The 12,423-nt window shown below is 37.4% G+C and overlaps 1 protein-coding gene across 1 annotated transcript in view; it reads right to left on the bottom strand.

Annotated features, from left to right (window-relative positions):
• Positions 1–940: 940 nt before the first annotated feature.
• The window catches only part of WDR64 (WD repeat domain 64), a 54,887-nt gene continuing 43,404 nt past the window's right edge, over positions 941–12,423 (bottom strand). Inside the window, exons 19-28 of the mRNA XM_036379764.1 lie at positions 12,259–12,325; positions 10,816–10,946; positions 9,290–9,395; positions 7,602–7,663; positions 7,084–7,193; positions 6,103–6,288; positions 2,579–2,678; positions 1,938–2,012; positions 1,726–1,759; positions 941–1,008 (exon numbers count right to left, since the gene is read on the bottom strand). Coding sequence (XP_036235657.1) covers positions 941–1,008; positions 1,726–1,759; positions 1,938–2,012; positions 2,579–2,678; positions 6,103–6,288; positions 7,084–7,193; positions 7,602–7,663; positions 9,290–9,395; positions 10,816–10,946; positions 12,259–12,325 — 939 coding nt within the window. The remainder of the gene's footprint in view (positions 1,009–1,725; positions 1,760–1,937; positions 2,013–2,578; positions 2,679–6,102; positions 6,289–7,083; positions 7,194–7,601; positions 7,664–9,289; positions 9,396–10,815; positions 10,947–12,258; positions 12,326–12,423) is intronic.

The following is a 12,423-nucleotide window of genomic DNA, read 5'->3' as shown; positions in this document are numbered from 1 at the left end:
CACCATAGAGGCTGCTATGGAGGAAAATTACATTAATCCTTGCCAGATGTGGTACAGCTGATCATAAGGATTTTAAATATAGTCCCACAAGATATTTTGCAGCTACCCTTCAATCCATCATAGCCTTGAAACAAGTTGAAGGCAGGTAAATAATTGCAAGTCATTGTATATTCAGTTCATGAGAAGAATGTCTTTTTAAGAAGGCCAGCAGATCAAACATCATTCAATACCAGTATTATAGAAAACCTGCTATTTCCCCCAAAATAGTAGGTAATAATATCACTAGCTATATGCATTATCACTACTTATATGCATATGCAATTACCTTGTTTCTCACTAAGGTGAGACACTTGGCACCATTTGTATGCTTAGCCAAAGGATGAAAATGTGTTCTGTGCTCTGTGTCATGTTGTGACATTGTCCTGGAATGCTGAAATGCAAGAAAAGATTTGCAGAATCATGATGGATAATTAATTGAATATGAGTTCAGCAGCACTTTTCTGGCTTAGAGGGTGAACACTCTCTTTGAAAGCATAAGCAAGGAACGAACAGGCAGAAACAGAAGGGCATATTAACTCTTTGTTGACTTTATGATTAATCTGGCAGGAAGAAAAGCAGTGTAATATTCAATATTCAGAAGTTCAAACTGGACAAATTGAAGCAGAGAGGAAATCAGTAGTTTTGACATAGAGAGTAACTGTCAGCAAATATACATTAAGTCAAAGGGGCTTTTCAATATGTAGTTATACACTGGCTTTATTAGAATTTATTCCTTGCATGAAGGATTGAATAGAAGATCCGTTTTCTAAATGTTCTACTTAATAATGAAATAGATTTAAATGTAATTGAAAAGAAAAACAGAGAAAAAATAACAAAAGAAATCTGCTAATCCACTTAAATGAAGAAATGAAACTATATTTATTTCTCTCGACTCAAGTTTTCAATGGACTCTAGATCCTTTTCCCTGTCCCTTGTGACTGGACTTCTCAGCTCTGATCCTATGAAGACCTTTAAAACATTTCAAGAAGTAATTAACATACTAAGGTGAATAGACCAGACTGACAGCATTTTGTAACAGCAAAGACAAAAAATATCTTTTTGTGCATATAGCTTACAGAAAAAGTCTGATTTCATTTTGTTGTAAATCCATTGCAGTGCCATTGGCTTCAGAGTATTTTATTTTCTTCTTCAGGAAGAAAACAAAAGACAGATTTCCAAAGTACATTAATGGTCAGAAAAATAGCATATGTGCCAACTACTTGAACACTGTGCTCCTGAGTTTTTTCTGACATGCTGTAATGCTGCATGTACAAGGACTAGGTGATATGTATTGGAATGCAGAGCTGGAATGCAAAGTATCCTATTAATCCTACATAACCAGCCATGTAGCATCTAACTCTGATCCAAGTTAGTTCTCTAGGTACCCTCTACAGAAAGGGATCAGCTCCTTTGCTAGGGGTGATTCTTTTCATCCTAGGATATGTGGGATAGACAAGCCTGTGGAATACTCTGGTCTTGCTCCATAGAAGAAAAACCTAGGAAGCTTTGCTAGACATCTTGCAATAGATCAGATCATTAATACCCATAAAATAGTACTGCCTTACAATACTCAAAGCTTCGGGCAGATGGGAATCAATAGGCTGGGGCTGGTTAAAAGAATCCAGTCTGAGCAAAACATTAATGACATGAGGTTGAACAGGAGGAGTAAACATCTGCAATACTCACTGTTTGGCATGCTCACTTCAATTGGAGTCTCAAGCTTCCACCAAAGTTGAATTGGAGTTGGATAGGTAGTAATGCAAATCATGTTAGAAAATTAAATTGAGAAGCAGACAATTAACAGCAGAATGTCACTGTGTCACTGTAATAGCGTACAAGTCCTAATGGCTTCTGAGCTATGAACATCACCACAAAAGGTGGAAAACACTTGTGCTTACCTCATATATAGGAAGAAACCCAAACACTGCACCAGCCTCTTTGCTTGCAAACTCAAAAGTTTCCATAGGTTTTAGCTGACCAAGGGAAGCCAAAGTCAGTGCATTAGTAGCTGAAGACAAAAGGTAATTAAGACATTCTTACTACAACTCCGAGAGAAGTTTTATATTCCCATGACTTTTAAGGTTAAAGCCAGGTAAAGATGGAAGAGCTCTACTGATATTCAATTAGAGTTGTAGAAAGTATATGTAATGAAATCTAACTCTCCTGGCTTCTGATTTTGTAGGAGCCCTGAAAGAACTATTGTATGCAACCAAGGATTCACTGTTATTCTAGTATTTTCACACATCCTTAGAGTAAACTTACGATATTTAGGTTTTCTGTTGAAGTGGAGGAAAATTCTAGGGTTTCTTTTACATGTTTAAACCAGTGAATCAGTTTGTGCTACCTTCTAAACTGAAATTTGACAATGTGAAAAATGAGAATGAAAACCACAGACATTTCTTAGATCCCTCTGTTTTTACATTTTTGTTCTAGCTTGTCCATTGAATGAGAAAGATTTATGGATAATTTTTAAATTAGAAATAAAATTTTATTTCCTGTATGTCACATGGAACATAAATTTGTCATATACATTTGCTACCTTTTCAGGAGCCAGAGCTCTGAAAAACTTGAAGTTGTGAACTGCTTCCTCATCTCCATCCTTTTCTAAATCTGAAGGTGATCCAGTCAGTGACTTCAACCTGTATGTACAAGACAGAAAAATCCTGAAATTCCTATCAAAATGATAGTTATGAACACAATATTCATATATGACTCAAAAATTAAATTATTTTGAAGTATAAGTGATTTTGTATATATTCAAAATATAATTTATATTAGAACCTTCCTAGGTGTCATGGAATGTCACTAATATTTTGTCAATCCAGGTATGACTGTCACCTGTAGAAGGCAAGAAATCTTAATATAAACACCATTTACAAGAGTCATGTGCTAACTCTCTGATAACGAGAGTTAGCATTTCTTTAAGTTCTGACTAGAACACCTGAATGTGACTTTCATAACAGAGGTGTCCTCTGCTGATATGTCTGGTTTGCAAATTTAGTCACGAGAAGAAATTATCTGGAGTGTCTGTTAGTGCAGATTAACAGTTGCCTTTATAATCAGAAAAAAAGGTCAGGTCACACAAGCTAAGGAACTGCAGGAAGAAACTGAGACCATTCTTCTATATGACTCCATCTACCTGCTAGCATTTTTTAATCATTTTTCAAACTCCTGAGATGCTTGTTTAAACTGTAACCACCTGTGCTGCTCAGATGGGTTCGTGTCTTTTCAAGTACGTGCACATTTGGGGAATATTTTCCCACACCTTTCTCCTGGAGAAGCTGGCTAGTCATGGCTTGGTGAGGTGCACTGTTTGCTGGGTAAAAAATGACTGGATGGCCAGGCCCAGAGAGTGGTGATGAATGGAGTTAAATCCAGCTGGCACCCAGTCACAAGTGGTGTTCTCTGGGGCTTACTGATGGGCCCAGTTCTGTTTAATATCTTCACTGATGATATGGATGAGGAGATTGAGTGCACCCACAGTAAGTTTGCAGATCACAGCAAGTTGGATGGGAATGTTGATCTGCTGGAAAGTGGGAGACCTCTGCAGAGGGACCTGGACAGGCTGGACCAATGGGCTAAGGCCAATGGTAAGAAGTTCAATAAGGCCAGGTGCCAGGTCCTGCCCTTGGGTGACACAACCCCTGACAGCACTACAGGCTGGGGGCAGAGTGGCTGGAAAGCTGCCTCATGGAAAAGGGCCTGGATGTGCTGATCCACAGTGGCTGAACATGAGCCAGCTGTGCCCAGGTGGCCAAGGATGACAACGGCACACAGTCACTAGCTCAGCTGGCTAGAGCATGGTGCTCATAATGCTAAAGTTGTGGGCTTGCTCCCTGTACAGGTCATTCACTTAAGAATTTGACTTGATGATCCTTGTGGGTCCATTCCAACTCAGAATATTCTGGGATATTCAATCTGTTATATACAAATAGTGTGGCCAGCAGGACTATGGGTGATGGTTCTCCTATACTTGGCACTGGTAGGGGCACACTTCAAGTGCTGTGTCCAGTTCTGGGCTCCTCAATTCAGGAAGAATATTGAGGTGCTGGAGTGAGTCCAGAGAAGGGCAACAGAACTGGTGAAGGATTGAGAAAGTCCTATGAGGAGCAGATAGGAGAGCTGAAGTTGTTTAGCCTGGAGAATAGGAGGCTCAGGGGAGACCTTATTGATCTCTACAACAGCCTGAAAGGAGGCTGTAGCCAGGTGGGGGTTGGCCTCTTCTCCCAAATGACAAGGGGACAAGTGCAAATGGTCTCAAGTTCCACCAGGGGAGGTTTAGATTAGATATCAGGAAAAATTTGTTTGCTGAAAGGGTAGTCAGGGATGGGAACATGCTGCCCAGGGGGGTGGTGGAGTCACTGTTCCCGAAAGTGTTCAAAAGGCATCTGGATGTAGCACTTGAGGGATATGGTTTATAAGTGAATATAGTGGTCCTTGGTTAATGGTTGGACTCGATGATCTTAGAAATATTATCCAACCTTAATGATTCTACGATTCAATGAATATATATCTGTTAATAACACTTATAACATGATTTGTTAATCGAGATCCTAAAATGTTATCTTGGTGATGAATATCGTATGAGTTATCCAATAAGTGAATTATACTAGCATCACAAAGATAAGTGACTTGTCCCAAGACAATTGTCTGCATCCTGCAAAGTACAAAGCCTACCATCTGTAGTAACACAGCCTTTTGGATGATGCTTGGCTAGCTCTCCATTGCAGTATTTGGTACAGTAAATCCAGAGGAACCAAGTCACACTTGAGGTGACAGCACACAAAGCTTTTAGAATTAGACTGAAACTTTCTATTGCATGGAGTGGTGGCTGCTTTTTTCCCCAGTTCTTTACACAGTTAAGCATTTCTCATTTTCTTGCTCATTGTCTGTTTAGTTAATGTGTTTAAAAGGTATGATAGCCATTCTCCTTTACTGAAATATTTGAAGAATCCTCAAAAAGTAGTCACAGTTTGACACAGGCGTGTAATTTATGGGAAGTTTCCTTCAGATTAGCTGACTCAATAATTATATCTTTGGTTCCAGAGGTTTCAAACTGGCTGCTGACTATTCAGAGGAACTACAGGGGTCCTTCAAACACAGCCAAGCACTTCTCTGTATTGATGAGTTACTGTTCTGACTGCAGTGACACTACTTATATTAGTAAGAACTCCATGGAATAATAATTGTTAGCAGGATACCAAATTAAATGAGGTAACAGTAAAACACCTTAGAGATTTTCCATTGTCCCAAACTGCTTTGGTTGAAAGGCAGCCTAAGAATGGACATGGTGTATGAAACCTAACCACTAAACAATGCACGACTTTTTAAGTCCTAAATATTTTTTCCCATATTTGGATTGCTTTGTTACTTAAGACACTGCATGTATTTCCTCTGAAGATGCCCTTTTCAATATTTCTGTTCGTTTGGTTAATCCACTAATTAATGAACCAGAGTGTTCCAGGACTAGAAATATGTACTTAAACTAACAGGCCAAGGCTCTCTGACTGCGCTTGTAACTAACCCATCTCCCTTAAGAACTCTACCTAGAAGAAAAGCTCAACACTGCTATTGAACACACATTTATGCCAGTTTCAGAATGCCATGATCTGTGAATCCTCTACCCATGTATGTGAATGTATCCATAACATCCCAGCAAGTTTAAGATGACCGTTTCTTAAACTGAAAGATTAAATTTGGTTTATTCTTCTAGAAGGATTTGTATTTTACTCAAAACTATTCACATTAAGTTGTTCAGGTAACAGGCTGTTAACCTGAGCAGCATATATAATATAAACCTCTAATTAGACTAAAAGCTGAGACAAGTGTCTAGTCATCACTATAAACTGAGTTCAAACCTTGAACATCACCTAATCCTGACTGTCACCAATCATAAAAAGGAAAAGATTTATCCATACTGGGTCAAAAACCAACTTTAAAAAGATTTTTCTGAATAACAAATAGTACTATTTTTTTCTGACCTTCAGATGAAAGGTGTTTTTAAAGCGTATTTTCAAAACTGTTCCCCCAATCATACATGTATGTAAATGTATGAGATCTTACTTGTCTCTGTCCAGAATGAGAGGATATACAATCTTCTTCTTTTCTGTATGTTTTCTCTCCTCTTTAATTATAGCAGAAAAATCACTAACATCAGAAGGCAAAATCAACCGACTGCTATCTGTTAAGTCAAACTTCCTGGCTTGTCCAAAGAAACCAAAATAATATCCAGTCCTGGCATGCCAAAGCCTACAGACATAGTAGAAGCAGTGCAAAAGGACAGAAAAGAAAAATGGATATTTTTAGAAGTGGAACAGAAGTGAGATAGTATTTGTGTACATTATCAAATTCCGCAGCACTGTTCTAGAGTTCAGTGTGCTAGTCATAAAAAACATCAATGAGATTGTTTTTATAATTTAAATAATTTGAGAGTGATAAAAAAATCAGAAGGTTGTTGCAAAAAAACAGAAAAAAACCCAGTTCATGTTTGTATTTCTGAAAATTAGGAGTAAATGTACGAAAATCCTGAATTGTTCCTGCAGTAAAGTGCTGTCACCAGAGCAGGATCTACACAAAATTTCTTCATTTAATACTTCCAGAAAAGCAAGAGAAACTCCTTCAAATGTACTTGTTAGCTGAGAAGGAATTATAGGTGTCTATCAAGTATCTTCAAGCTTTCATGGTCTAATTGCATACACATCGATTAGATGCCATGCTTAGGATCCAAGTCAATTTAACAAGTACTGAAAGCTAAAATAGGATTAGAACAGGAGACAACTTTTAAAATTTTATAGGCATTACCTATGTGTTCAAAGTAAAGCAAGGGCTGAAAGAAAATGACAGTCTGCAAAAGATCTGACTTCTGGATAAGTGCTACATTAAAGCCAGCTCTTTCGGGTGCACAACAGAAAATGCACCTAGTGCATTTTATTTAAATGCACTTTATTTAAGTTCTAGCCTATATGCAAGTGCAGCAAGAAAAGGATCTTTGAAGATAGCTCAACTGATTTGCTATAGCAGTAAGAAGTGTCAGTCATTTTATACCTGACTGAACCATCAACAGATGCTGTCACTACCACATTTTTCTCCTCTTCAATAAATAGGTCAACCACTTCAGCAGCATGTGCCCTCCAGCAGAGCTCCTCCTTTATTGCCTGAGGGGAAAAAAGCAATATAACCACATTTGAGGCAGTTCTGTACCCCACCATGGTTGCTAGCTTAGTGGATTTATCAGCATGTCTTTCAGAAAATTAGAAGAGGTGAAAAAATAATCCCTCCATGAAACAGCCTGCAAATGGCATATGGTAGAAACACTATCCAGGGAACATGGATAAATTCATTCTTAATGTACCTTCTTTGAACATAATGAAATAATGCTAACACCATTTTACTTATATTTTTCTTTTTTTTTCTTTTCCACAGCATCAAATTATCATTTCAAGCACAAAATATGATCTTTATATGCAGAAAACATTTTTATCCCTGTAGATCTCTGCATTATTTTTTTCTGTTTGTCTGGGTATACTGTTCAAGTTAAGAAGATCTGAAAGATAATTCCTTACATTTTTTATATTTCGTGAATCTTCTAAGAATGAGGCCATGTTCCAGCGAAAAATATATCCCTCTGTTGCAGAAAGGAGAAAGCAAAACATCAGTAAGTTTCTTTAGTGCTACAGCTCCACTTGTTGCTGCCATTGACTCTCAGTAGACACTGGGCAGAATGAAGCAGAGAACACAGGTCAGTTAGTTTACAGTGAATATAACTGTTTTATTGTCAAGCTCAGAGTAGAAATAATGGACTGTTCATTAATATGCAAAGAAACATATGCAAGTTGTGAACAATGTGTCATGAATTGGGTAGGTTTGAAATGGAAGTAAGGTAAATCTTTTTCTTTAAATTATGAGTGAAAAACAAGTCATCTTATCATGACAGTTGTCTATTGCACAGCTGAGGTATGAGCTTCCTGGGGATTACACTGGTTTTCAATCCTGGTAAAATGGACAAAGTTTAATTAATTGTATACATGATGAATGCTTAATGTTTTACAACCTTTTAGTGCACTCATGTGAAACTAGAATCAAAGAACTACTTTCCTTATTACCCACAACTGCCTAGGCTCCCCCTTTCCTGATGAAGTTGCCTTCCACTTCTCATTTCTACTACAAGACAGAGGAATATTTTGTGTAATTCCAACTTTCATACCAGTAACCTTTGATTTCTAGGACTGTAAATTGCAAGCAAGGGAGGAGGCAGGCAGAGAAGCCGACCTTTTTATAACAAGGAAAAATCTGTAGAGGGGAAAGGAAATTGGTAGCAGCACCGCAGATAAAAGAGAAGAGTGTGGAAAGCATGAAAAGCAAATACACAGTGACACAAACACAAAAAGGCAAAGGGAGAGTATCAAATGAATAGGTAGTAGGGTGGATACTTTTCCACAATTAATTGAAATCCTGTTCAGTGCATGCTGCCTTTCTGAACTCATGTACTCATTTGAATCAGAGAGGAGTGGAAACTCATCATTTTCAGTATAAAAGTCAAATTATTGCTCAATTTTGAAAGAAAAGGGGAAAAATCCCTTGCTCCATCAATATCTGACCACATAGGAGCAGGAAGTTGTCAGAAAAGAGTTCTAATATGTATTTTAAAAGAAAAGTGACACATTATGATGGACACAGAAATGGAAAATTGCCAGGGTGATTCCAAAGGTTTGAAGAAGAATCAGACAGCAGATAAACATTCTGCCAAAGCAAAGTCAGATTTCATGTGAAATTAAAGGTTTAGCAATGAGCTGCTAGCATTGACAAGTGCTTTTCCTATACAGCTGTGTACTGCTGGAGCCATTACTGTGCACTCTGTATGAGTGTTTGAATCACAGCTCTTGGTACACCCCAAGATGCAACTTTTTATTTAGTATTATTACCATGGAATTGAAATTTTTGCTTGTTCTTAGCAGTAATCTTTGCCCTTGGGATCAATATCATAATTTAGATGGAAAGTATATTCAGGGCATATGAATGAAGAAAATTTTAATGTCTTTTATGAAAACAATTCTACTGATAATACTATGACACTAACCTTTAATCTACCATCCTTTTATAAAACACTTTTTACAATCATTTAATTATAGCTTTGATGGAGAAAACCTGGCAGCACTTGGATCATCATTTCCACATTTCTAGCACATTTACACAATGATATTTTCTTGTCCTACTCACTGTCCTGAACAAAATGACTAAAATGTTTACTCACCTTTACTGCCTGTCAAAAGAATTTTAGTGAAGGTGTCTGTACACAGTGCTGTCAGAGGACCTGAGGGACGTCCTGCAAATGGCAGAAGTTCTTTCATCAAGTTTCCCTAAAACAAACAAACAAACAAACAAACAAACAAACAAACAATGTTTATCTTATAATACCTACTTTAAAAATATTATTTCATCAGAATATGAGTGCCATTGATTTTATCTATTCAAAATTACTGAGCTCATATCTATTCAGAAAGCTGCTAAGAAGGTAAATTCCTAAATCTACTGATGACAAAAATAGCTGTGTATTATTCTGGGTTGCTGTCTCTTGTACACTGAAAGGACATGCTCTTTAATTCTTCAGGCAAGTCAGTCTAGTTGCACCTACCCCTACTTCACCACTTACCCCTCATTCGCTATGGAATAGTATCAGTATGCCCCTCATTTGCTACTGAAACACTGTTTTTTGCTGCAAATGGGCCCATAATGTCTCCTTCACCAACTTGTTCTATTTTTCAAGTTAGCACCAGCAGACTTCCTCCATTATTGCCTCTTCAGGACTGGGAGGGTGTGAGGGAGAATGTCTTGCTGATAAGGAGATTCTTATTTTGTCACCCATGTAATGATGATGACAATCATTCCAATGATGACACCACTGGCATATGAATTTGGAGATTCCTGTAGGAATCTAAGCACACTAATATATCAACTGTGAAGAAAACAAAACCCAGCAAAGCTCACACCTGCAATACTTGGATACATTTACCATAATTTTCTATTTTTGCATAAAACATCTGCAAGGTTACCTTCACCATCTTTCTTCCCATGGGAAAAATTCTTCCTATGACTTGCTTTAGCTGGGATTCCTGTTCAAGCCTTACATAGCTGACCTTTTATGACCACTGTCTGTCACAATGAGCAATATTACCAATCAACCAATAATATCATGGTACTTTCCCTTCTTGCTGTATTTACTTTGTGTATCTTATTTAGAGTAATATGATACCTGGAAAAGTCTTCTAGATCTGAGGTGATATGACAAATAAGCCTTTGCCATTTGGTTGCATGACTGGCTTTTCAGGCCCATAACAGTTGGAGATGTTCTGTGTTAGGACTATATTCTAACAAACCAGGACACTATTCTCTCCTGGTTTGTTACCCTACTAGTGCTAGTTGGCATTATTTTCCAGACATATTTAGCCTCTTCTGACAGTAGGACACTCTGCCTTGCCTATCATCCTGTCTTAGAAAGTAAATGTTGTGGGTGAATAATCAAATTCTAGACTTTCACAAAAATTTAGAGTCAGTTTGTTATAATTACTTGAAGTCATGTTTCCTTGTTTTCCGCTTGCCGTTAAGCCCTGCTGCAGTTACTAAAGCAGAACTAATTTGTGACCATGGAAGAAACTGATAACCAAAAGATGCAATAAATATCTGCTGCTGCAATTGCTAGTTAAAGACCAATTTTCCAAAGATGAGTGGAATTATCTTCTCAGTGTTCCAGTCCCTTCCCAAAGACATTCAGTTGGGTACCTGAATGCTCCACAGGCGGATACAGCTACTTTCATGAGCAGAAGCCAGTAGAGGTGATAGTCCTGCTCTAGCCTTCAACAACTGCTCATTCACCTCTGGATTTTGGGTGTCCTTACAGCTAGTTGTTTCTTCTGCTTTGGAACACAAATGATCATATATTTTCTCAAAAAGTTTCAGTATTGCTTTTCAATGCACAGAATTTACATAACATTAGAAAAATAATTATTTTACATTAGAAAAATAATTATTTTACATTTGAAAATAAAACCCATCATCAAGCTGGCATTACTCTAAAAACATTAGAGGCATAGATAAAGGTAATTGAAAAGAAATGGGAACAATCTTCATTATCTTATCTAAACCAGCCAGAACTATTGCTCAGTGATGTAGGGGAAACTTAATTAGAAGAGAGCCATTTTACAGGATTTTTATAGATTTTACTGAACTGCAAGCACAAGTGGGAGTAGAGGAGGAGTGCAGGACAGTGGTCATCAGGACAGCTACCAGGCAGATGTGCAGCCTCTGCATGAGGCTTCTAGAGATAACAATGAATTCAGCAATGAAATTTAATAATGACATGATACTTAACACTTCCGGAATCATAGATTTCTATACTTATTTCTCCAATTGAAAACTTTTGCTAGATGCAAGGGGATGATCACAGAGACCCATTCTGAGTTTCTGCTGTGACTTTTCCAGAGCTGGAGATGCTGGCAGGACCTTCATAGACATTCAGTGGATGCAAGACCTAACATGAGTGTCTATTTCATTGGGCAACAAGGCTTAGGAATATTCTGGTTTTAGGGTATGCTTTTTTCCCCAAATAAATTGGTCTTAAATCCATATTGCAGATGATCAAATTTCTTATTATTGGGAAATTCTGCTTTCCAGCAGAGGATTTCTAAGGGATTCAGAAGAATCTAGAGCATTTATTTCTTGCAAATTCACCGACTCATTTCCACAGCTTTAACTCTTAGGCACTAGGCTCTCTCTTGATTATGATTTTTCAAGGATAGACACCATAATGAAGAATTTTCTTTCAAAATTTTCACCTAGTTTCACAGCTTTTGTCTGTGGGGCCATTTACTGATGCTTGACTCAAGCTGGCTCTTGCTATACTATTTCAACAATTCATTGCTTGAATATTTATGTAGAAGAAAAGTGTGTATAGTTGACATTCCCAAACTCTGAAAGTGTTTTCATGTCAATTTGAAGAAAAAAGCAATTAAGGTCTTGCATATCCTGCATCCTGGCCTGGCTTTTGGGAAATAAATGCAAATCAGGAGGGAGAAGAAGATGATGAGATCTGTCTTCCACATACCAAAGGTATCCCAATTATTCTAAACAAAGTTTGCCAGACAAACTGACAAACTCAGTTTCTACAATAATCTGGGCAGAACTCATGGATCAACATCAAAAAGAATGAAAAACATCTTTCTGTACCTGTTTTTATTTCAGTATTAATTTCATCACTTATTTCAGTATTAATTTCCTCACTTTCTGCATTTTTCTAAAAGAAACAAATGAAATGTAAGAGAATTAGGAAGTGGAATTTGGATGTAACTACAGAACAGTTCACTAGTTAAAATTATTATAAGAACTCATTTT

Source organism: Molothrus ater, chromosome 3 (genome assembly GCF_012460135.2).
Source record: "Molothrus ater isolate BHLD 08-10-18 breed brown headed cowbird chromosome 3, BPBGC_Mater_1.1, whole genome shotgun sequence".
Lineage (NCBI taxonomy): Eukaryota > Metazoa > Chordata > Aves > Passeriformes > Icteridae > Molothrus > Molothrus ater.
Note: the sequence above shows the minus strand (reverse complement) of the source record. Positions and strands in the feature narration are given on the sequence as shown.